This window comes from Scardinius erythrophthalmus (genome assembly GCF_964197995.2).
Source record: "Scardinius erythrophthalmus genome assembly, chromosome: 18".
In the NCBI taxonomy this organism is placed as follows: Eukaryota; Metazoa; Chordata; class Actinopteri; order Cypriniformes; family Leuciscidae; genus Scardinius; species Scardinius erythrophthalmus.
Window position 1 is genome coordinate 12407140 of NC_138238.1, and position 26248 is coordinate 12433387.

Here is a 26248-nt window from a genome sequence, read left to right on the forward strand (position 1 = left end):
CATTTTTGTAGAAACTGATAAAACTGAAATGCATTCTATCAACCATGTTATGTCTGTCTATTAAAAGATGGAATCCCAGCTGGTGCACATAGAGCCATGGTCTGTTAGACATCGTGGCTCTTTTTTTTTCCAGCATATGTTGTCTGAGTGGCCTAGGCTTTAATGCGGTTATTGATTGTGCTCCCTGTAGGGTTGCATTTTGGGATTGACTGGACATACAAATGTACTGTAATGAAGGCTCGCATTCGAATGCACAATGTATTGTGCTGAATTGTTATGCAGCTCACAAATGCATGCAACATTAGCCTGGTTAAATATAAATCTGTTTAATATGAAAATGTCTAATGTTGTTTACAATGAGACAACATTGTATTATTGTACAGTAACAGTTTTTTTTTACAATCTGAAAAACAGCTATGTTACAGCAACCATTGCTGAAGCCAATTTGAAGATCAACAGCACATGCTTACAGGTCCAAAGCATCACATATTGAGTGAGTCAAATTCATGTAATTTAGAGACCGATTAAAAGGCTTGTGCACAAAATTCCAGGTTTTCTGCAGCCATACGATAGCTTTGGATGAGAAACAGACTGAAATTTAAGTCATTCATCCGCTATGACTCTCCTTTGGTGCGTTCATGAAAGAACAAGCCATGTCCGAATTGCAGATCCAATGTCCGAACAGCAGATACCAGATTTAAATTTCATGTCTGTTTCTCATCCAAATCTTGACATGTAGCACATGAGTTGTATGAACTACTTTTACGGTGCCTTTAGCGACTTTTATAAGTACTTTGTTGCAATTTCTTAAAAATGTCCTCTTTGTGTTACACAGGAAAAAAAAAAGAAAGTCATACGCGTTTGGAACGACATGAGGGCGAGTAAATAATGACAGACTTCATTTTTGTGTGAACCATCTCTTTAAGTCCACGTCTTTAAAGAATGTGACAAGAACGATTTGATTGTTTTTTCGAGTGTGCTTGTGGCGCGTGGGTTTTTGTGAGGTGTTTTTCGTGTCTGTGGCTGATGAGGGGGACAGAGACAGTTCCTTTGGGGGAGTGTCAGCAGGTGTGCTGTGAAATCTTCAGCTGCTAAAGTCACACAGGTCTGTCTGTCTCCGTGTCTCCAGGCCACTGTCTCAGCGCAGTCACATCGTCTTCATCTTTTGTGCGGCCGTGACCTTCAGAACACCTCCACATGACCCCCAAACATCTAACACAGGGAACACAAAGCACAGAGGGGCCAGCTAACACCTGGCACTGTAGCTACTATCACAGAGAGCTTGATCCCTGTGTCTCGGATCATGCAGACAGACGGTGGGTGGAAGACAGTAGGAGCGCAGTCTGACTGTTGCTCTTCAGTGGGTGTAGAAGCCGTAGTAGCCCGCATCACTGCAATTGTCTTTTTCGCAAGTCTCCGCGCTGCGGTTGGGAGGGGAATTTTCCGTGCTGGACGTATACGGCGACACGCGCCTCTTCTTGTTCTCTCCTCCCTCGAACAGACCTGAGTCGGCAGAGTCCACCGATTTAACCGAGGGGGCTTCCATCCAAGTGTCCTCCCCGGACTCTTTGGACTTCTCTTGGAGCAGTGGCTGGCGCTGGGGCTCGAGGAGCGACGGGGAGGGGTGGAAGCGTGAGTTCGCTGCTGAGGGAGATGACGACGCGGCTGGGGATGAGACGGTTCGGAACCAGCCGATGCTAGACCCGGGTTTACTGTGGTGTGGGTGATTTAGGTACTGCGTTGAGGGACGTCCTGAGCTCCACGGCCCCGGGTTGGCGGCGGACACCGGCCCGGAGGCAAAGTGGCTTTCAGGGTAGTAGCTCAGCGGGTGGTGGGGGGACGTCTGAAGCGGAAAGGGTTTGTAGAGGCTGTTGGAAGGGTATTCGCTCTCGTACGCGTTGAAGTCGAGTCGGTTCGGCGGCACCCCCTGCTGGCTGGACAGGTACCAGCGGCTGTGAGGGCTGGCGGCGGGGTCTTTGGGGCACTGCTGGGTCATGCTGACGGGCTCGCGGCTGTAGAAACGACTCTGAGACAGGGGACTCATGTACTGGTCAGACAAGTACGGCTGGTGAGGGTAACAACCGCCTGGAAGGAGCTGCTGGCTTTCGGTTGGGGAAGGCGTGAGGCGGTCCGAGTCAGGAGGTGCGTACAGCCTACATGAAAAAAGAGAGGGTCAAAGGTCAACTTCAACAGACAAAACCCCTCCTGAAATGTTAATTCGTTAATGTTAAAAACCCCCATTGATGAAAATCAAGTTTTTAATGTTGATTATATGTCTATGTGGTGTTTTTAATATGTTTTAAGACAAACCAAGTGCAAATTCATAAGTCAACACCATTGCTGAGTATTTTCTCTTTAAAAGTGCAGTGATCTAAAGACTGTCTCAAAAACGCGGTTTGAAATCGCCGGTGTTTCTGATGTCACAAACTACCTAGTAGCCAATCCCGTCAACGTGCGGGAGGGGTTTCGCATATCATTAACTGCGGTCTCGAGAGAAGCCAGGTTATCCTGGTATATTTTTCTGTTGATATGAAAAATCGGGTACATTTAGCAATATAGCGGGTGAATTATGTATATGATGTATATTACAATGTCTCCACTGACATTCTAATTTGTTCAAAGCGTTTCTACAGATGCAGATTTTTTTAGAAGGCAGCTGTCTGACTCTGAGATGATGAACTTCCCGTTGGGTTTGTGTAAAATTAGCAACACATTATTAGCTGTTTGATAACGTAGGCAAGCCAAAGGCTAATCGTATTAATTACCGTTATGTGTCCGACGTTGTAGAAAGAGATACATAAAACATATTACCATTCTCGACTTGTTTACGAGCCTGTACTTCACTCTTCCATTTCTTCTTCTACATTCAATCAGTTTTAAGGCATGAATAAAAAAAATAATTCACAGGAAAAAAACGTTTAAATATGTAATTTTGGTTATCAAAGATGAGTTATAAGGAATACAATTACTGACTACAGGGGGCTTTAATACTGTTTTACCATTAATTGAAGTGAGAATGCCTTTTAAATTCACAACTGAGGTAGCGAACAAGATGTAGAATTGCAATTCGAATTGAAATGTAAGGAAGTGGAATTTAAAAGATTTGTAAATTCATATAGGCCTAACTGTAATTTAGGTACCTGTAAAATTAGACAGACAGACAGATAGTTCCACAGAGACCAATTTTTCTTTTACTTACGTGTCATAATTGTCCCGGAAACCTTTAGCAAACGGGTTATGGTCTATTTTCAGCTGAGTGATCTGTGAAATGGCAGGGGAAGGGGTTGGAGAAAGGGCAGAGAGAGAGAGAGAGAGAGAGAGAGAGAGAGAAAGAGGGTAAGAGTAAAGCCACATGGGCACATGACGCACAGTCAGGGAGACTGATAGATCACTGTCGTAACGAAATAATTCATGCATTACACTAATCCTCTTTCCTACAGCCACTGTTAACATTTCTAGCACACACAACTCTTTACAAACATCACAGACTCAATGTGCAGACATAACACAACTATCTCGTCTGGGTCGTCCCACACAGTGATGTCTCTTTGTTTGCTGGAAGCAGTGGTTATGTGCAGTTGCAATCTGATTAATAAAAAAATAACCCACAGCATGATGTGTTCAGATGACGTGACTTACATCTGCATTCTGGTAGGCAGTGACGGCAATGAACTGAGTCTCAGGGAAGACAAACGTCTGAGTTTTAGAGGTCAGGAAGGGATCCTCCGTTCCATCCTCCTTTACCTCCACGATGTGAAGACGTGGTTGGTATTTATGCAGCGACTGTAGCACTATCATCTGTATACCAAGCAATGCAATAGTCAGTGAAATAGTGCAGATATGATATGGTGTCACAGAAGGATTATATATTCAACCCAAATGGTACTCTCTGTTTGACTACAACCAATGTTGACATAGATGACTCAGGAGTAGGCATGCTGTCATAAGACTGCTTTTTTTATTATATTACCTGTCCTATGTTGTTAGAGCTGCCTTTGTTATTGGTAAGTTTCAGTTTGCCAAAAGAAACTTCCTGTCTCATCCAGTGATTCCCAGTGTTGGGGGAGTCTGGGTGCATATACATTCTGTTTCCTGTAAAAAAAAAAAAAAAAAAAAGTTTAATGAAAATGTATACACTCATTGCAGTTTAAAAATGCATGTATTTAAACCACATTTAACTGTCAATGACATGGTGGTTTCTGAAAAAAGTATTTTTGTTATCAAAATGTAGATATTATGTGAAATATCGTCACTATTTTGTATTCTAATATATTTTAAAATGTAATTTATATCTTTGATGGCAAAGCTGAATTTTCACCAGTCATTTCTCCAGTCTTTAGTGTCACATGATCCTTCAGAAATCATTCTAATATGCTGATCTGCTGCTCAAGAAACATTTCTAATTATTATCAATGCTGAAAAAATTTGTGCTACTTGTCCACCAAAATGTTTTTGGTGGAAACTGTAATCAATATTTTTTTTCAGAATAGATAATGTTCTCAAAATGTTAAACATTATTTATACATAAACATTATTTTTGACATTGGTCATGGAACATCTGAAACGTTTTTTTTTTCTTTTAAACATTAGTTTCATAACATTCAGAGAACATTCAAAAGTAACGTTCCCATAATGTTTGCAAAATTATATAAAAAATAAATATATATATATTTTTTTATTGGCACTTTAAATGTTTAAATGTCGAGATAACATTCAGAAGTAAGGTTTTCGTAACTTTAGGGGAATATTAGCAAAGTGTTCTTAGAACATTTATTTATTTATTTATTTTTTATTTTTTTGCTGCATGGGTACATGCCATATTTAGGAAAGGATAGGTAAGGAGTTTAAGTTTAAGAAAGACATAAGTATGAGTATATTTCCAGCAAAAAAATATTGTACTTTATGAATTGATTAGAATAAGCCAATTAAGAGTGCAATGGCAAGTGTTTTACATCAGCACTACAATGCAATCTCCCATGAACAGAAGTTGCAGTGCAAGATGTTGTGGTGGGCCACATGCTCATAGGTTCCTCTTGATTGTGGCATACGGTGGTATCAGAAACACTCGTGCATTTCTAGCCACAAAAAGACTCAGCTCAGTGTGTGTGAAGTTTTCTTGCATTGCTCAAAAAGCACCCACACCGTGAAAACCACAATTCAGATAAAGACATTTATCTTGTTTGTAGGGTTTAAATGTAGATAGTGGCCAGGAAAAGGCAGTGTATTACTATCGGATACCTGGCATGTTGCCTTCTGCCTTTCCACACTGGACCCATTTGCCTCCTTGGTATCTCCAGTGATGCTGGTCAGCAAGAACCACGTCCACATATATGTTATAATGAGCCGAGGGATCCAGTGAGGTGATGTTGAAGCTGAGGAAAGGGAACATCCTCCTGTTGACAGACAGATCAGAAAACACATTGAGATGAGAGGAATGCATTAATGCTGTTGTTATGGATAAAGATTTGAGGTCACGGACTTAACTAGTTATTAGGGATGTAGTGATTCTCGTCAATAGCGATAAGCAAAGAAATGTTTTACAAAAAACAAGGTCACATGAGACATACTGGGAACTATATTCTCAGAAGGCGAAGCACTGCTACTTGGGCGGAGTCATTTACTCCAACTCTGAGCGAACTCTCTGCTCCTCACCACAGGGGCTTCTCAGGCGCTGTGAGCAAATCATGCTTCGCCTTCTGAGAATATAGTTCCCAGTATGCATACGGTTAGTAGCTGTGTCTCATGTGACCTTGTTGTACACGCTGTGACTATACAAATCACAACACGTAAATAGGAAAATGTTGGCATTATTTTGTCTTTTATTGGGAGCAGTATGCTAGCTGGAGCCATTTACCTCCAGTCTTTGTGCTAAGCTAGGCTAGCGGTGGGTGCGTCAGACAGATACGGAACGCACGGAGATGAAAAGGGTATGTATGGACCTATCTAGCTCTGGGGGATACGGTGAATAAGCTAAAGTCCCAAAAAGTCGGCGTGTTCCTTTAAGGAATTGGGTTTTTAAAAATGATTATGTTTAAAATGTTAAAATTACACTGTCCTTTATGCTAAGATTGTGCTAGATGATGGAAAAATGTTATGAAATGTTTTAATTCAATTCAATTAAACATCAAAAATGTTGTCGACTGACACATAAATTAAGAAATCATTCATATCTGATATGATCCCTATATATGAGGGTGAGTATTTGGTGGTGAGCAATAGTTATGTGGGCACATTCATTGCGATAGAGAGGCAACTGGGAGCAGGCTGTATGTGAATCTTTAATATGACTATTAATAAAACATGTTAGGAGATGCATCTGCTTGATTGCTGTAGTTTTCCTTGCTAGACAGATTTTGATCACAGTGCACTGATGGAGAGGAGGTAACTGGGAGGTCAGTGTGTCCCATAGGGTGAAGTTTCCAAAGACGCATACACTTAGGCACACACTTCCTGCAAAAGACCCAGTATTTGCCGTGTTTCTGTGCCTTTTCACCTTAGCACCAATTGTGATTCAACAAACTTTTGACATCAGCAATGCTGGCTTCAATTCAACCTCACCCAATACTATGACGCTTTCGTTCTCACTAATACACTCCAGAGATGACGTCTATGCTACACGGCTGCCTCTCATTCAATAGATTCGACAGTTACAGGCTACTGCTCATGCTTGTATGTTTCCCCTCAGCCGGATGCTCCTGTCAGGTGACACTCAAGTGCAGTTGTCTTCTCATATCTGTGTCTGTATCATATCAATTCCATGAACTGGATACAGACCAAATAATTTGTAAATGGCTCAGAATGGATTTAGGTTATAAAAATCTCTCACTCTCTGTCCTGTCTCCTGTGCCTTTGAGCTTTCAGAGTGAAACTATAAACCTTTTTTTCCTATTTGGAAGAGCAGGGGGGTCACATTATTGGAATTCGTTCTGCTTTATATAGAAATTTTACTTTGTACATGGATATAGAATTGTTTATTTTGGACACATTTGTGGAAATTGTAGGCTAATTCTTAAGAAACGATTTTGTAATACTTTTTAACATTAGTAACATGACATTATTATTTTTTTTTAAAGAAATTAATACTTTTATTCAGCAAGGATGCATTAAAAGTGACAGTAAAGACTTTTACATTGATTCAAAAAAGATCTATTTTAAATAAACGCTGTTCTTTTGAACTTTCCATTCATCAAATAACCCTGAAAAATGGTTTCAACAAAAATATTAAGCACATCTGGTTTCAACACTGATAATAATAAGAAATGTTTCTTGAGCGCCAAATATTAGAATGATTTCTGAAGTGTCATGTGACACTGACTTCTGAAAATATATCGCCATCACATGAACTACATTTTTAAATATCTTAAAATAGAAAACAGGCATTTTAACTGTAGTAATTTTTCACAATATTATTATTTTTATTGTATATGTATATATATATATATATATATATATATATATATATATATATATATATATATATATATATATATATATATATATATATATATATATATATACATATATATATATATATATATATATATTTATTATTTTTATTGTATAAAATAAATCTGGCCTTGGTGAACATTAGAGGCTTTTTTCAAAAACATAAAAAAAAAATCTGTGTAAGTCTAACCATAAAACAATGTTAATACAACTATTTATGATTAAAACAAACAGTGAAGTTTAGTCATTTTACATTTAATGAAATAGTTGTAACAGTAATAATAATAATGAAGCATTTATATAGCACTTTCATATGTACTACTGTACACCCAAAGAGCTTTACAATCATGTCAAGGGTCTCTCCTCAACCACCACCATAGTGCAAATGCAAATTATATTATAATTTATCTCATGCAGTGTGATCACATGAGAACCAATGATGTCTGACTTGTTCTACAAGAAAAAAAAACCGATATGTGTATGTAAAAAATGTGTGAAAAGTTTCAGTGAGTTACAGCAAAGGGAAAATTTCTAATAACAGCAAATAACAACAGTACAATGTTATGTTCTGTACTTTTTTGTACTTTTCGGAGTTCAACACTCTACAGTCATTGTCTACTTTTTTATGCAAAAGCGCATGCACATTCTACTAAATATTTCATTTTGTGTTTCCAAGAAGTTACACTAGCTTCAGTGAGTGGAATGAAATAAAGAATCACCGGTTTGTTTTAGAAAGAGAGAATTAAGAGATTTTTCGAACTGCAATAAGTTTCTCTTTTCAAGAAGGGTAAAGGACGCCTGATATCGAGGAGTGGAGCGTGATGACGCTTGTTTGCTACAGGGTGGCATAACACAAGCGCACGGACTGCCCACCCACGGGCAGCTGTAATCAATCATCATTCTCAGATGGAGCCCTGGCATTGTCGGGCCTTGTGCTGGTGAAGAGATCCAACAGGTGAAGGGTTTCTTCTTCCACATCAGTTGTCAATATAAGTGAAAACAGAAACCAGAATCGTCTCTGTATCATTCAGCGCTCATGCGATGCCTCCTCGTTCTGAGTTATAACTATACCGTCTGTGGCAGTCACTTTCCTCATCTGACTGAGCCTCAGAAATTGTCATACTTTTTAAAAATGAGACATTTATAAGAAATCAGTACCTGGAGAGGGGGAAACCAGTGGGTTCACCACTGAGAGGAATGTTTTTGCATGAGTAGGAGTTTAAGGTTTCAAAAAAAAGTTAGAGGTTAACCTTTGGAAACTTATCTGCCACTCCTTGACTCAGTGATGGAGCCATGAACACGGTAGTAGGTGGTTGCCAAACAAAAATGCCTCCTCTGCTGTCTAGGACTCTAGGAAGATACAGTTTTCCATACATATATGTGTTTCCCCTAAGCACAAGAAGAGTAAATTGCAGAGTAAAAAAGACAGGAAGGGACCATCAAATAAAAAAAACCCTGTCTGGATATAGACTGGTGAGGGGGCTTTCTCCCCGAGCCTGTCATTGATTTGCCAGGACAGGAGTTCAGGTCTAGTTTGTGTCATCCTCGTAGTCTTGATTCTTCTGCGAACATGCCAGTCTGCCAGTTTTTTATACGTAAAGGTAAAATATCAAACATGACACAAGCAGATTGGCATGTACAGTAAGCACAGCATGTTTACGTGGTTATTCAAGCAATTATGTGAATGTGGTTACATTCAGAAACCACCATATATTTGCTGATGTTGGAGAGCTGTCATTGCTGTAGTGATGAGTTTGTAGCATGCTGCTGAAAAACAGTGGCTGGAAATGGAGCAGGCAGCAACCACAGATACATGTACAGACGATCCCTTTGATCTCGACAGGGTTCTGCTGATGTGCTACTGTCACAAATCATCTGTTTCTGTCAGAGCTGCTTGATGGGGTACCGCTGGAATCATGTACACAGCCATCAATCTGTTCTGTAGTGAGCGGTGACTATTCAACAAGTTTGCTGCTTCTGAGGTCTGGCTTTTTGCAGCAAGACTGCATACTCCATGCCACCATGCAGCTAAACAGGATGTGATTGTTAGTTGAAAAAAAAAGAAAGAAAGAAAGCTCAAAGGCTACAGACAGAGAGACCTTGATGGTGCAGGAGGAGAGATTGCATTTTATGCAGAGCCTGGACGGCCTTAAGAATTTTAATAAAACCGATGCATTGATATCGCAAAGGTTTATTTTGTCGTAATGCTTTATAAGTGACTATAAAATTATATTAGTATCATGTTTCAAGCAAAACTCTTCAAGCAAAACACAAAAAGAGGTTGGACAGGCTTTAAATTGAAAACCTGTCCTAAATTGAACTTTTTACATTCACTAAAAGCACCTTGAAATCTGTTAGTAGTCAAAAAACGGCTAAGAAAAGTGAAGTTAGCGCTGAGAAAAGCTCTAGCATCATCCGTTCGCAGATAATTGGTTAAATGGTGTACGATTTACTTTGCTAGTGAATTTCACAAGTAATTTCAAAGTAATGGCAAGTGGCACATTGAATTAAAAATTGAATTTCAACTTTAAATATATAACTTCGAAAAATATTTTTTTTACAGTGTGCAATGCAAAGAATGCAGTTCATACATTATTAAAAGGATAGTATAGTTCACCTAAAAATGAAAATTCTGTCATCATTTACTTTATTTCTTCTGCAGCGCACAAAATAAGATATTTGAACAGCTGAACAGCTTTGGTCACTATTGACTTTCATTGTCATTTCATCTTTTTTATGTTTCACGGAAGACAGAAAGTCATACAGGTTTGGAACGACATGGGGTGAGTAAATAATGACAGAATTGGAATTTTTGGGTGAACCATCCCTTTAAGTGTCCATACTTTTTTGTTTATAATTGCCATCTTTATTATCTTACCTAATGCTGCAATTTAAGGGAGGCCAAATGAAGGCCAGATAAATTATTCATGTGCAACTTTCTGCTGTGCTGCATGGTTTGTGCTCATTGTGCAGTATATTTACCATAAAGTGATAATGCTGTGTGTGAGTAAAGAGTTTCACTATACGCAATTTTAGCCAATAAACAAATGCTTGGAAAATTTCAAGATTTTTGCGGTGTTAAATATGAGACATGTGATTCCACTGAAGCGGAGAGACAGCTTTATTTACACATAAAGCAGAGACCCATGACTCCTCAGAGTTTGGTTTTCACCAAACCTACAAAGAACCTACTCGTTCACATTTCATACAAGCACCAGAGGCCAGAATGTCTTTTATTACTTTTATATATTGACTTATATATATATATTGACAACAACAGTTAAGAACCCTAGTTCCTCTTTTAAGGAGTATGTTGCTGATGCGTTTGAAATAAGACATTTTTTTTATCTTTAGTATTTATCAACCACTGAACATGCAATGGAATGGATCTTTGACAACATCTGTAGTTTCATATCCCTCCCACTAATGTTCTGTGAGGTAACATTTTTATGAATTTCAGTCGTTATTAGTGTCATTTGGCACCCTCTTGTTGCTTTATTTGCCTCTCAGACTAGCAAAAAAGCAAGACAACGCTCACCTACACCAATCTATGTTTAGAGCTGATGGCCTGTGCCTGTTTAAGTTTGTGAAACCTGGTGGCAGGGGTGAGGTTAGGGGCCAGTTTTAGAGTTCGACTTGAAAAGGGCCGAAGACCTCTGCTCTCGTCTTAGACTGTGGGTCTTATGGTGCATTTCAAAGCCCTGACTCGGACTGCACTTCGACTTCTGAGGAAACGTGCATCACTGCGCTCACGGGGTACCAGACCAGTGGAGAGAGAGCAAAGAAAAAGCGAGAAAGAGAGCGAGAGAGAGGAAGAAAGTGCCTTCCTTCATTTCCTGCACTTCAAAGCTATACCTCCACTGATGTGTATGGCCATCAGAGTCTCACTGGTGCTCAACCAACTTTACCCCCAAACGTACCACCCCCTCCTCCTTACTTTTCCACTTCCTGTCTTGGGCAGAATTACATGAGCTATGACACTCACTGGCAATGAAAACCAATAAAATAACCCTCGTGTTATACCGTATATAACAGAACATAATAATAATTCGCAGCAAATCACGTGCACTTAAATAAATGGACTCAAACTGGTGCAATTTCTAGAATGTGAAAAGATAACTTCACTTAGATCAGATACGAACAGGAAATGTAATGATTCAGAGGCTAAATGTCATGATAGCATTAAAAATGATGAATCAAACCAAACAAGGTTTACGTGAAATATTGAATAATCTATGAGCCACTCGATTCCCACAACAGCCTGTTTAGTTACTACAAGGGTGATTCGAAGTATTTTATGTGTAACATTCCTTTGTAATTTATACCATTAATAAACTACATGATGTATGTGCTATTTCATTATGTTTTCTTTCTTTATGCATGTATTCATTCTGAATGCGGTTTGCAAAAGGCTTCAAGACCCCTGCCTGTAGGTTACAGGTTACAAAAGCGTGCTCACACACTCACAAACAGTTATACCGTACACACAGATGCATGCATATCTGTGTATAACCTATCAAACTAACAATAATAATAATATAAAACAAATACAAATAAACACATATCTCTGTTTTGAAAATTTAGCCTATGTAGGATTCGTATTTTTTATGGTACGTAAAAGTATAGTCCAAAATAAAATAAAGAGTGATGACCGTGGCAGCAGTGTTTTTAAAGTGATAATGCTATGATTTGTTGTAGCAGTAAAATGTGAAATTCAGTCATATATTAAAACATTAAGATAAAAACATTTTGTCACCTCTTCATTTCAAAGTTAGGCGATTTGCATTCAAAACCCTATTTAAATGCACATTGTATAGTATCTTCTGCATGCTGAAAAATACTGAGTAAAATACAGTCTCTAAGTGTTACTTTTTATTTCTGAAATAAATATTTTTAATAACTCTTTGAACTTAAAGCGTGAGCGTTCTCCCCCGCTTGCTTAGCCTCCTATTAGACTTAGATTTCTGATGCTGTCAATTCTCATATATTTTAACAGAAATATTTTTTTATGGTGGCAGGTGAGATGAGCTTAGATATTATTGGTCAGTGCAACAGTTTTCAGTATTATTATTATTATTTTAATGCACATATGCTAGAAAGATTCTGTGATAAATATCGTTACCAAACTGACATATAATGGCCTACTTAGAAATAATTATAAAGTTTTATCAGATGATATTTTAAATCCATATCATGCAATGACTATGTTACGTATGCCTCGAAAGCAGCTCTGAAATTAAAGTGTTGCACATCTGTAGATTATAATCATCAGGAACATGTTTAGATATGAATGCTCGCTGACCTGTCAAAGAACTTCTCTCCCTCTCTAGGGACCACAGTAGTTTATAAGTCATAATATTGAGTTTGTATTTATATTTTTTTCTTTTTAATTACTCGTGATAACTAAGTTTGGTCAGCACATTCTTAAATCAAAAATTAAATTAAATTAAATAAAATATAAAAACATCACCAGTTCTCATAAGCTCCTGTCAGATTTCTTTCAAATAATAAGGTCATTTCAGTTTCAAAAAATTGTGTCAAAGTGCATATAGGTACAGTGAGAGAATTTTACAAAGTGCTAACAGTATTTGTTTACTTTGGACAAAAAGTGAAACCAGGTCGCGGTCTGGTAGAAAAAAAAGGGATTAGATCAAAAGATCTCTCTGTAATTAGGCTTCTAAATTTAAGACACACAGCTATGCCAAGGACTCGATTTCATGCCCACCTGCCCTGGATGGCACAGCTGGCAATCATAAGTACAAAAGTAAGAGGAATTAACATTCAAATGGGGCATTTGGAAATGCTGAATGACCAGTTTCTTACTCTCTAATTACGCACAAAAATAAAATAAAATCTGCCATGAAAACAAACGTCTATGCTAATGACATAGGCTATTAAAGAGTGGCTAACCAAAAGGCTTCTTACCGTCCCTGTTTCGTTATGATCATCTCTGTCTGATACTTGTGGAACTTTGCCCACAGCGGGTAGTTGTTGAGGAGCACTTGTGTCTTCCCGGACACCTGTAGACCAGGTAAAGTGTACATCGGTGCTCGCGGGTACCCGTGCTGAAAAGAAGCCGTGTAGCTGTCTGCGCTGCTCGGGTACACGTCTTTACCGTTGGCTGAAGAATACGCATCGGCTCCGGCTGGAACGTAATGTCCCGTCCCGCTCCGGCTGGTGAAGTGACAGCTGCCGAGCGGAGCCGGTGTGTAAAACCTCCCCGTCTGCGCTCCCGCACTTTGGTGGTGCTCAGCGTGGAACGGCAACGTCAAACTGTCCTGTCCGTTTGGAATCGAGTCCTGGTAGTAAAACCTCGTGTCTTGGATGCCCATTTTGAAGTCCGATAAGTCGCGGTTTCGGTGCAGGTGGCTGGTTAATTCTGCGTCTTTGGCGAAACTTTGCGCGTCTGTTCCATTCAACATATTGAGATACAAATTCCTGCCTATGCCGCCCATCTGCAGCACCGGTCCGAGCTCACTAGAGGTGTCATAGGTTTACCGTCTGTATACTTTAACATTTAAAATAAGACTCTAATACAAACTTTATATAAACTGCAAGTTCTGGAGCTTGTCTGCAAAGCGCGCAGTGTATTCTAGTTTTAAACTACTTGGGCAATCTTCCCTTTGATTTATCTTAATATGTTGAAGACATTACCACTATGTAGTATTTGGAATAGGAATCGGACTTAAAACACATGATAAGAACCTATGTTTCCATATCTCGAAATGTAATTGGTTCGGAGGTGGGCTTTACACTTAGACTGGGCGTGATAGGCTTGATGCGCGAGGACGGGCCTTCCCCTTTTATCAGGGGCTTCAGTTTGATACTCACTTAATAGAACTGAACAATCGTTACAATGTTAATTCATTGAGTGCATACGTGAACTTAATTAGTTAGGGGTATAAATGCGTAAATAGGCTATATACAGTCATATATATGCCTACTCAATATGATTTTTAAAGAATATTTTTAATAAAAACAAAACTTCCTATAGCCTATAATTGATAAAATAGTGCACTCATTATATCTCATTAGATATTTTTGTGTTGATGAATAATATGTGGAAGATCTAGCTAAGAGATACAGTCACAGAGAGTGAGTCGTTTTCCATCCGGTTTCAACTGATATTTTTACTTTTTGGTTCTTACATTTAAGACATTCATTTCCACTCAAGCGCACAGAATTTTTGTCTTCACTACAAGAGCATCTTTACTGAAATGTTACAGAAATAAGCTGCATAAAGGTAAATAAGTGCTCTGATTTTTTTTATTAGACATTTGCTGTACAAAAAGAAGTTACATGATGATGTTACCAGCTGTATGATGGCACTTGATGGCATTTTAGTAATTGTGTATAAATTATGTCTTAAAGTTCTTTTACAATAAGTAATATTACAAATATTATATGTATATATATATATATATATATATATATATAAGAAAATACTACTTCAGAAAGAAAAGTATATATATATATATATATATATATATATATATATATATATATATATATATATATATATTTATATATATATATATTTATATATATATATATGTCTAAAGAAAATACTATCTCAGAAATAAAATAAAATATTATTTAGGCAATATTCATACCTTGAAATTATGTTTTGTTTATAAGTAAAAGTTTAAAAATGTAAAAATGAGTGTCTTCTCCTCACTTTGTTGTAGTGTTAAAACTAGTCTTGTGTTGCGATTCAGTCTTGTATAAGTCTTCTTTTTATTATTTTATTTAATTAGCTTGTAGTTCAGTTGCATTTAAGTTATTTGTATATACTACTTTTTACTTAAAAAACAACATAATTTCAAGGTATGATTATGCATAGAATTTTCTTTTCTTTCTGGCTTTTGGCAATATTTTACAGAAAAAATATCCATTTAAGTTATAAATCATATCATTATAAGTCATTACCCCAAACCAGTAACGTACAAACAAACTTTACACACACACACACACACACACACACACACACACACACACACACACACACAGTGTCCCCCCCAGTGCAGGTATGACACAATTGCCTCTCCGCACTGTCATTTCTCTAATTCCACCTCCCGCATCTCTCCTAGCAAGGTGAATTCACAAGGTCACCAGTTGAACTCATTGCTGTTGACACCTCAGATGATAGCGTATTGTCCCCAGTGACGTGTTCACCAGGCTGGGCTGATATACTCTCCACCTGCCCTGTGGAAGTTACCACCACCACCTTAGTTAAGCTGATCTCCCGCAGGCGACATTCACCACGAAGGTACAGAACACAAATGGTGCGCAGAAGCGGCCCTCATCTACTGTATCAGCAATTAAACGAATCACACTACGCACACAACACACTGCCCTGCAGTCTGTTAAGCATTTACGGAGAGGCTTTGAATGCCACACATTCTCAGATCTAGTTGGCGCAGTTGCCACAGGTTAATAGCAGTTCTCTGTTCACAAAGTGCGGGAGAAGGGATTTTATATTAGCGCAACTCTTCTTTGGAGCAGTGTCTGTATGCAAAATTTGTCCTTTTATATATAAGGCAATCAAATGATTCACTTCTTATTTGCTGAATATTGTGTTCCCTCAGTATTGTATTGTACAAGACCAGCAGCAATTTTTATGAGGTCATATTCATATCTGTGGTCAGGGAGTGGCAGACGTGCCATGATGTAAATGATATGACCAGAATCTGACTTAATTTTAGATGAGATTTGGCATTTGTTTGCTTATGAAAGTCTCCTAAAATCATGTCTTTTCAGTTGATGATCAATCAGAAAGTGACGTGAGAGATTGCTAGATTTCTTTATCACACTTCTTCATCCTGCAGTTTCGGGGCTTGAGAGTTTTCATGTGGTGGGGTAATGTAGTGAAGTGTAATTCTGACTCATCCTGTGTTAATGCTTTTTCTAAACATCTGAGATTTTCCGTCAGTAAAGATGATCTGTTAAGCAATATACCTTCAGCTATATGCACCTGTGATCAGTTTCTGTCTGCGGTCTTTCTTTCCACAGCAGCGCATAGCTCTCGTCTCAGTGATACGGAGGGAAGAGGACATAGGGCCTAGTCGGACGCCCCACGGAAACTTGAGCGTGCCTAGTGTTTTTATGGACCCAAACCATGCCTGCACTCCAACAGTCATGTTATACGGTCGGCGTTATCAAAACAGCACTTGTTAAATGTCAAATCTCACTTCCTTTTCCTATTTACTTCATTTTTGACTTGCTCTAAGTTATAAAAACAAATACGTTATACCCTAAATAGGCCTGTTTTATTCAGTAAATGTATCATTTTCAATCAAATAAATAAATAAATACATTTATCTTCTATTTTTTTATGAAGAACACATTTTGTTTATTTAGAAATATAAAGTAGCATTCTTACATGTTCAAATAAATAAGTATATAATGGTTTCTTGTATTTTTTTAATCATTTTGTTGATACCAAGAACAAACATTTTGTTTATAAGCATTAAAATATGAATTAAAGTGGTATTTAAGAAATTTTAAGTAAAATTGTATGTAAATTACCAGTGTGGCTGTTGACATATTGAAATGTATCAAAATGACAAATGAGGATTTAATATATTTTTAATAAATATAATTTAGGATTTAATCGTTTTTGAATCTTACAACATACATTTCCAAATGGGCAATTTTATGGAAATGGTTATAAAAGTTGTGGTTACACTTTATTTTGATGGTCCCCTTTTGACTAATATTGCACCTAGGCTACATCACCTAACTCTCATTAGAGTACTGGTTGAGTATAAGTAGACTTTTAGGGGTAGGATTAGGTTTAGTTGAGTTGACACAGTTTATTATAGTCTGTAGAATGTCTGTTGGGGGACCATCAAAATAAAGTGTTACCAAAGTTTCTATTCAGAATAGGAAGCAAGTAAAATACATTTGAGCTTGAGCTCTACTTAATTTTGCAATATGTATGTTTAAATACTTTCCGTCCTGCAGTGACACATCAACATAAAAGAGAATTTTCCTATTAATAAGCATAAAATAATTCTGTGTATGCTAGCATATGAAACAATGTGTCAAAATAGTCTTGTGGTTTAACATGCAAATTTAAATCTACTATAAACAGCTAAAAGTATAATATTATAATCATTGTGCCAGCAATTTAATGAGTTCATATTAATTGAAATATTTGCTATTTAAACAAACTAGTAAAATCAAAACGGTGAAAAACAGTGAATGTCACAGCATCTAAAATGCTTTCCTTAAACAAAAACCTTAAAAAAGAGTTGATATCCATGTAAACTCATTAGCAATGTTGTATGATACTCTATTGCACTTTCAGATGGTGATACTCAGATTAATTTGTGATTTCATCATGAACTCCAAAGAGAATACATTGTCTGACTGGTGTTCTTTGTCTGTGAATATGTAGAGGTGGATGAGGACACGAGTACAATATGTCTAATAATCAGTGTGTGAATAGCTCTGATTAGAGAGACATAGCAGCATATGTTTCTTCAAGTCAGCCCTTCCTGTCAGGCAAGGGTACCAAATTAATGCAACATATGCTAATTTGAATCCCCACTTTGGGTGTGAAACAAGGCTTTTGGGAGGCACCACCGCTGTGAATGCAGGTAGGGGGGTCGTTGGAACGGTGAGAAAGGCGGCAGAATTAAAAGGTGTAGAGAGAGAGCGTTAGAGGAGTGAGAGACAGACAACTAGAGAGAAGGAGAAGATGAGTAGAGAAGGTAGCACTTAGTGCTCTGCGGAATTCTCACCCGATATCACATGATCTCCTGGAGAAGTGCAAATGTATTCCACTGCAACCCTAGAAACACACAAGCTGCCACTTCCTTCGTTTATAATTAGCTGGTAATCAATGCTGAGTCTCTTGGAAAGGGGAGAAGACTTGTTAATGTCCATAAGGTCTTTCAATCAGCAATTTTTGCGATCTTAACATGTGTAGAGAATCATTCTGTTAAACATGAGTGTTAACACCTACTTTTTAAACATTACAATAGAGGCGGTCGCATCCATCAAAAGGGATTTTCCAAATGTACATTCATTTTTGAATGTGCATCTGCTGTTGTTGTGGGGTTTGTGTTCTCCAAGCAGCCTCTGAACCCTGTGTCACCTCCATAAACGCAGTGACTGAGTGTAAGCTTGAGGCGCTACGTTGTACATTGTTAAGCACCGAGGAGAGACCCACATGCTGACGTATCCAGGGCTCCAGACGTGACCTTTCTACTGCAAGTGTTCTTAGAGACACACACACAAAAAAAGGAGAAATCTTTGTAAAAATACTTTTTGTGTGTGCATCAATTATGTTCAAGAACTGAGTCCTGTTTTCAATTATTTTTTCAACAAAACATTCCATTCTTTCTTTCTTTTTAAGTTAAATGATAATGATTTCACCTTTTCTAAGAAAGAACATATATATGTGTATATATATATATCATAAATGCTGTCGGATCGCAATCAATCGCATCTAACATAAAAGTTTGTTTATATAATATACAGTCAAACCAAAAATTATTCACACGCCATCAGATAACTGATATTTTTTTATTAAAGGGGTGCAGGACACTATAGTTCATTTATGTAAGTGAGAATAGCAAAAATAAAGTAAATTGTGACATATTATACCCAAAAATTCTTCATACAGTGAACTACCAGTAACATTTATAACAATTTGGGACCAAAAATTATTCAGACACTTGCTTAAGTGTATTTTCATTAATTGCTAATGCGACCCTTTTACACCACAGACTGAACAAAATTAAGCATTGCTTGGTAATTGGTTGACCTAAATTGGTATTATCTAATTGTGTACTTAAATTTAAGAGCTGACAGCTATTCAACCTTATTCATTTGTGAGACAGTCTACTAGAAGAATGGCCAAAACCAGTGAAACATCAACTGATTTAATAACTCTGAGCTCTTGTCATATTTAATTACCATTTTCTAAACTATAGCAAATAAACTGTGATAATGTGAGAAATGTAGAAGGTGTCTGAATAAATTTTGGTTTGACTGTATATGTGTGTAACATATATAAATATATACTGTACGTATGTGTATATATACACAGACACATACACACACACACACACACACACACACACACACACACACACACACACACACACACACATATATATATATATATATATATATATATATATATATATATATATATATATATATATATATATATATATATATATATATATATATATATATATATATACGTAACTTAGATTGACCGGTAAATCGAGAGCTTCACCTTGCAGCTCAGCTCCTTCTTCACCACGACAGACCGGTACATCGACCGCATTACTACAGAAGCTGCACTGATCTGTCTGTCAATCTCTCATTCCATCCTTCCCTCACTCATGAACAAAACCCCAAGATACTTGAACTCCTCCACTTGAGGCAGGAACTCTCCACCAACCTGAACTCTGACTTGGAGGTGCTGATTCTCATCCCAGCTGCCTCACATTCTGCTGCAAACCGTCCCAGTGCATGGTTAAGGTCCTGGTCTGATGGGGCCATATGACAACATCATCTGCAAAAAGCAGAGATGAAATCGTGTGGTTCCCAAACCAGACACCCTCCGGCCCCTGGCTGCGCCTAGAAATTCTGTCCATAAAAATTATGAACAGAACCGGTGACAAAGGGCAGCCCTGCCGGAGTCCAACATGCACTGGGAACAAGTCTGACTTACTGCCGGCAATGCGAACCAAGCTCCTGCTCTGGTCTTACAGGGACCGGGCAGCCCTTAGCAAAGAGCCCCAGAATCCATACTCCCAAAGCACTCTCCACAGGACGCCGCAAGGGACACAGTCGAATGCTTTCTCCAAACCCACAAAGCACAGGTGGATTGGTTTGGCAAACTCCCATGAACCCCTTCAGCCCCCTGGAGGGGGTAAAGAGCTGGTCCAGTGTTCCACGACCGGGACAAAAAACGCACTGTTCCTCCTGAATCCGAGGTTCTACTATCGGCTGAATTCTCCCCTCCGGTCCCCCTTCTTAAAAAGAGGGACCACCACCCCGGTCTGCCAGCCCAGAGGTACTGTCCCCGAACCCCACGCGATGTTGCAGCGGCGTGTCAGCCAAGACAGCCCCACAACATCCAGAGACTTGAGGTACTCAGGGCAGATAACATCCACCCCCACCCCTGGTGCCTTGCCACCGAGGAGCTTCTTAACTACCTCGGTGACTTCAGCTTGGGTGATGGACGAGTCCATCTCCGAGCCCTCAGCCTTTGCTTCCTCAGTGGAAGACAAGTCGGTGGAATTGAGGAGATCCTTGAAGTATTCCGGTACTCTGCACTGCCGTTTGGCCCGTATGCACACACGACAACGAGAGACCTATCCCCGAACTCCAACACATGGCGGCTGAGCTGGGGGGCTATAAGCAAACCCACACCAGCCCGCCACCTCTCACCATGGGCAACTCCAGAGTGGTAGAGAGTCCAGCCTCTCTCAAGGAGTGTGGTTCCAGAGCCCAAGCTGTGCGTGGAGGTGATCCCGACTATCTCTAGTCGGTACCTCTCAACCTCCTGCACAATCTCAGGCTCCTTCCCTGCCAGCAAGGTGATGTTCCACGTCCCTAAAGCCAGTTTCCGTGTCCAAAGATCGGGTCCTCAGGGCCCCCACCTTTGGCTGCCGCCCGATCCACTATGTGGTGAGCCCACGGGAGGGCGGTCCCACGTCACTCCCCATGGGGGGAGGCCCAGCCACCAGGCGCTCAAATGCAATCCCCAACCCCGGGCCTGGCTCCAGGGTGGGGCTCCGGCTGCACCATGCCGGCCGACGTCTCTGTCCTTGTTTTTATTTGTTTCATAATGGGCTTATGAACCGCTCTTAGTCTGACCTGCCACCTAAGACCTGTTTGCCTTGGGAGACCCTACCAGGGGCATATAGCCCCGGACAACATAGCTCCTAGGATTGTTGGGTACTCAAACCCCTTCACCACAATAAGGTAGCAGTTCAAGGAGGGGATATATATATATAATTTATACACAAACACACATTATATAAATAAATTTTCATGTTAGATGTGATTAATCGCGATTAATCAATTTGACAGCACTAATAATGTTGCTAATATATTTATATATATAATGCTCTTTTTTAGAATACATAATATGAGGGGCTAAACAGGAAATAATTGTAAGTATTGAATAAATGTAAATCTGAATATATAGATACAAATCCAGATATAGTTATAAGCCTGACTATATAAATGTATATCCAAATGTATAGTTATGTCTAAATGTATAAATATAAATCGGAATATATAAATATATATAGCTATATGCACACATCACATTTTAATTTAATTTTATTAATGTATTTTATATTGTAACAACATGAGGGTGGTTAAGTGATGACAGAACTTTCAATTTTGCGTTAACTAATGCATTTCTTAAATTTTTTTATTGTGGTTAATTTATTGTTACTTGTCTGCATATTTTTTTAATTAAAATACAGTAACTTGCTCTGAAACTATTTGTCTCTCCCTCTGACAACACTTAAGACATAATGTTAAGCAATGACCAAATAGCTGTTTAGAAAACACATTTACATCTGACTATATTCACTTAATTATGTTATAGTGGAAGGCAATTGCAATAACTTCACATGCACATTTTCATGTCATTTCAGCATTTCATCAGGAATGCTGCTCCAGTAAATGATGGGGAAGGAGTAGCACACCCTGAACATGTAGAACTGTGTCCACCAGTCTGGGCTGAGAAGGTGAGGAGAAGTCCTGCAGACGAAATGCCAAGCTTATCTGCAGTTTAGGGCCTGCGTTTGACTGAAGAAGACAGCTGAGCTCTCCCACATTCCTTTAGCTTGCTCCGCAGGCCCCAAATGATCGCCCCCCCAAAGCATGGCTTCCTCTTATTGGCAGAAGGACCGCTTTCCCTTCCATCGCTCCCCAATGTCAGAAACGGGCCCCCCACTGTCGCCCACTTGGCGAACATTAAGAAATCATCACCGCTGTCATGACTACTGTCAGTCAGGGGTCATCGCATGTAATGCGGAATCAGCAGCCTCTTGGGAACTGACCAGGAGAAAGCTGACTCTTAAAGATGTTAAAAACCTGCATGAGAGATCTGACGTGCCCCACCGTGTCTGCTCTGACTGAAATCATGAATGAGCAATAGTGTGTGTCTCTGTCTGTATCTGTTGGCTCGTAGCCTGGAAAAAGTATGTGGGCTAGTCTCAAGTCTCATTTGCGTTGGTGAGCCGTGACAGCCATAAATCACTGCAAAAGCCCATTAAATCCACTTTTGTATATAGTCTGTAACAAGGCAATACGAGCAGGAGTTTTGTATCTTAATACATGTGGGGAGGGAGTGACAGGAGGAAAACAGGAGAGATAGATAGTGTAAAAAAAAAAAAACATCAGCGCTTAGAGCAGAAATGGAATGTTGCTGGGCAATGTGCAAGCAAATGTCGGTTAGGATAGAGCTAAAGACATGTAAAGATGGCAATTGGGTACCAAAGGAGCTTCAAAAAAGTATTGAGTAAAGGCTGTGAATACTTATGTATGCTATTTTTTTTTTTTTTAATACATTTGCAAAGATTTCAGACAAACTTCTTTCACGTTGTCTTTATTGAGTATTGTTTGTAGAATTTTGAGGAAAATAATGAATTTAATCCATTTTGGAATAAGCGCTGTGAATAATTTCCGGATGCACTGTACGTATTGTGTACTAATTATAATCATTCTAATAATATTTTCTAATTATTTTATCACATAATATGGATATACAATATCCATATAGGAAGATTGACTTGGCTAGCGCTGAGCAGACAACACAGATGGTGAGCTGAAGTGAAATACATCTCACTCTCTCTGTTTTGACAGGCTTATGACTGCAAAGGGAAGTCGTAAGTAAATTCACAGGAATGATTTGACCAATCAGAACTGTTTACTGCAAACTGGCCAAAATTTGCATAACATTTATTTATTTATTTGTCTATTTAAAGGCTAATAAAGATTAATGCTACAAGATTTTATGTAAAACATATTCTGAATTTTTTTTAATTTTCGCCACTCATTTAACTCAAAAGCACAACACATTTATCAGTGCAGGTTGTGATTTAATTTCACTTCAATATTTAAGTTTTAATGTGTTCAATTTCATTGGTTGGACTAAAAAAAAAAAGACATGCAGTCATATACAGTGTAGATAAAACTGTTTTCCCTCAAAACCATTACACATTTTGACAGATTTATGAGCAACGAAGGGTGTGGTGTTTTTTCCTGTTGTGACCCTGGACTTTGGTTTCAGTGTAGCCTCTGATACTGACCCTTCAGTCCTGTATATGGTGACACACTTGGCACAGGCTTGAATCCTACCACATTTGGACAGGATCAGACACCCTTTGGCAGAGAGAGTGCAGGATATTTAGTCCACATCCAGGAAGGATCACTGTGGGAAAACAGACCTTCAGAGAGCACAGTGATGCATTTAGGGGTTCGGAAAAAAAGAGAGAGCATATCCTGAAATGATACATGCGGTTTCTTTTATTCTTTAACTTCTGCCTTTGTCTTTTGTGCTACTTTTTGTGATTTGTTCAACACAATATATATATAACATTTTCATTTTCATTTTCATTTTAATAGTCCACCCAAAAATGAAACATTTACAAAAGATGATATTTTCAAGAATGTTGTTATTCTACTGTTGTTTCTATTCACATTGACTTCCAACTAAAAATGCAATGGAAGTCAATGGAAACTGAAAGTGTTTTCTTACCAAAATTACTCAAATGATCTTCATTTGTGTTCCACAGAAGAAAGTAAGTCAGGTTTGGAATGACTGAGTAAATTAAGACAGAATTTTCATTTTTGGTTGGACTATCCCTTTAAATGACTTATTATCTCTTTTACTGCTGGTCAGCTTCTTTCTAATCTAAGGCATCACCCTAACTAAAATGAAACCCAGTTATTGCTTTTGAATGCTCTACACAAGTAAAAGTAAAACTATTTTATTATAATAATAGTTTAAAAAAAACTATGGAACTGAAATAACTTCTCAAAGAATAATATATTAAAAATAATACCATTCACAAAAAGTTTCGACGTTTCTTTAATCTGTTTTTACTTTCTGTGCTGGAGGGCCTGACTCTTAAATTACTGTAATAATTTTCTAATTGATTGAATGATTGACAGTCCGAGACATGCATAATGATGAATGACTTAATTTAGGGATGGCGAGCAAAACGAGTGATGGACAGGTGCCCTTTCCGTCTGAGAAGCCATGTAAAGTGCAAAGGACTTAGGCATAAAGACCAGGGCAGGACCTTCATGATGGCGTATGCTCAGAGTGCGGAGGCAAAATCGTGTGAAGGGGGTGTGTTACTCAATTCACCCTCTAGGATTTGGCCTTGGTCATTCCTGCTTTTAAACTGTGGCATGAAGCAGACATTGATGTGTATGTGTGTGTGTGTGTGTAGGCGTGCATAATTTACAGTATTTGTGTGCCTGTGAGTGGCAGCAGGAAGAGGGGGCTCAGCTTGAGGGTTGCTGACACCAGCGCTAAGAGGTTGGGGGTGGTGGGTGTCATGGAGGCTTTAAGCGGCCTTCCATGTGACAACAGCTTGCCAACCAGAGGTCTTGCCTGAGCTCTCTTCTATTTCTAATTCATCTGGTTTTATCGGTACCAATCATTTGAATCATTTATTTTTAGTGGGATATGGTCTCTCTGCACTGCTTCCCCGGGCAATGGCTCTCAGCGGCCTGCTAATGAGTGTCAATCTGCTGGCTTTGCCAATTTTATGACAGACACCTCGTCTGACAAATGCAGAGCTACAGTCAACATGCATCATTCCTACTGACACCGAGCTGAGTTGCGGTGTCACACTCTTTCAGATGCTCTGAGAGAGCGTTTCGCTTTTGTTGTGAGGATGTTTATTTGAAGCGCTTTGAGGTCAGAGAGTCTTTTAGATTCCTTGTGTCAGAATGTACTATCAAAGAACCTGTGAAAGTTAAGAGTTTATCAGTTTTGTAGAGAGAGCGACATTAGATTGCATAAAACTCTAGTCCCATATTCTAGGTCATGTAACTTATAAAGATTGTAGGGAACAATGTTCTAAGATGTACATGAAAAGATATGGGTGGTTTGGTATGTTTGTGTATAGTCTGTGTACCTACTGTATTTAACCAAATTTTGGGGACATATTTGTACCCTGAAGTGAGCTAAATCTGACAAACTTAATTATGTGGATGTCCTTCATTTGTAAATTTTTTTTAAAAACAATGAAAATAAACTTTTTTTATTGTAATGCGGAAAGTTTTTAGGGTTAGGTTACGTAATCTATTTTCTGTGAATGTGCAAGACTTCTGATTCATTAGCCGGCATAGCCGCGATAGGTAAATAACTAGAGGAATAACAAAGTGCAGTAAGACATTAAAATAATATGTAAAGAAATAGCAGTAAATACCAATACCAATATCAAGCAGAATAACAAGGTTTGTACAGCTAAAACAACACAGGCTCTCAAATGCAAAAAACATCCCAATACGTAGTTTCCAACAGAAATGAACACTAGAGGCAGTAAAACAGCAAGCACTTTTAATCGTTTTGACACACAATTATGATTACAGGGCAGATTATGGATTAAAAAAGAGTTGATTTCACGCGGCTCCTTGCACAATTATGTTATGAACTCAAAACACTTTTTACCACAGTGCATGATTTGTAAACGAATATATTTTGGAGTTTGCATCACTTAACCAGCTCCATATGTTCGGTTTTATTGTCATATCAAGCTTGCTCGATAGCTCAGCTGGTACAGAATTGTGCTTG

The 26248-nt window shown here is 38.5% G+C and overlaps 1 protein-coding gene across 1 annotated transcript; it reads right to left on the minus strand.

Annotated features, from left to right (window-relative positions):
- Nucleotides 1-308: 308 nt before the first annotated feature.
- On the minus strand, nt 309-14106 carry tbx21 (T-box transcription factor 21). The gene is made up of 6 exons (XM_081392590.1): nt 13372-14106; nt 5239-5393; nt 3971-4092; nt 3640-3798; nt 3200-3261; nt 309-2153 (listed from the first exon to the last, which is right to left on the minus strand). The coding sequence occupies exons 1-6, from the start codon at nt 13899-13901 to the stop codon at nt 1358-1360; spliced, it is 1824 nt and encodes a 607-aa protein (XP_081248716.1). The 5' UTR covers nt 13902-14106; the 3' UTR covers nt 309-1357.
- Between the last annotated feature and the right edge of the window lie 12142 nt (nt 14107-26248).

Excerpts from the sequence above, each read along its gene's own strand:
- tbx21 (XM_081392590.1), bottom strand. The coding sequence starts at position 13,901 with ATGGGCGGCATAGGCAGGAATTTGTATCTCAATATGTTGAATGGAACA. Across the intron at positions 3,799-3,970 it reads GCTCTAACAACATAGGACAG|ATGATAGTGCTACAGTCGCT; the intron begins GTAATATAATAA and ends CTTGGTATACAG. Across the intron at positions 2,154-3,199 it reads TTCCGGGACAATTATGACAC|GCTGTACGCACCTCCTGACT; the intron begins GTAAGTAAAAGA and ends TTTTTCATGTAG.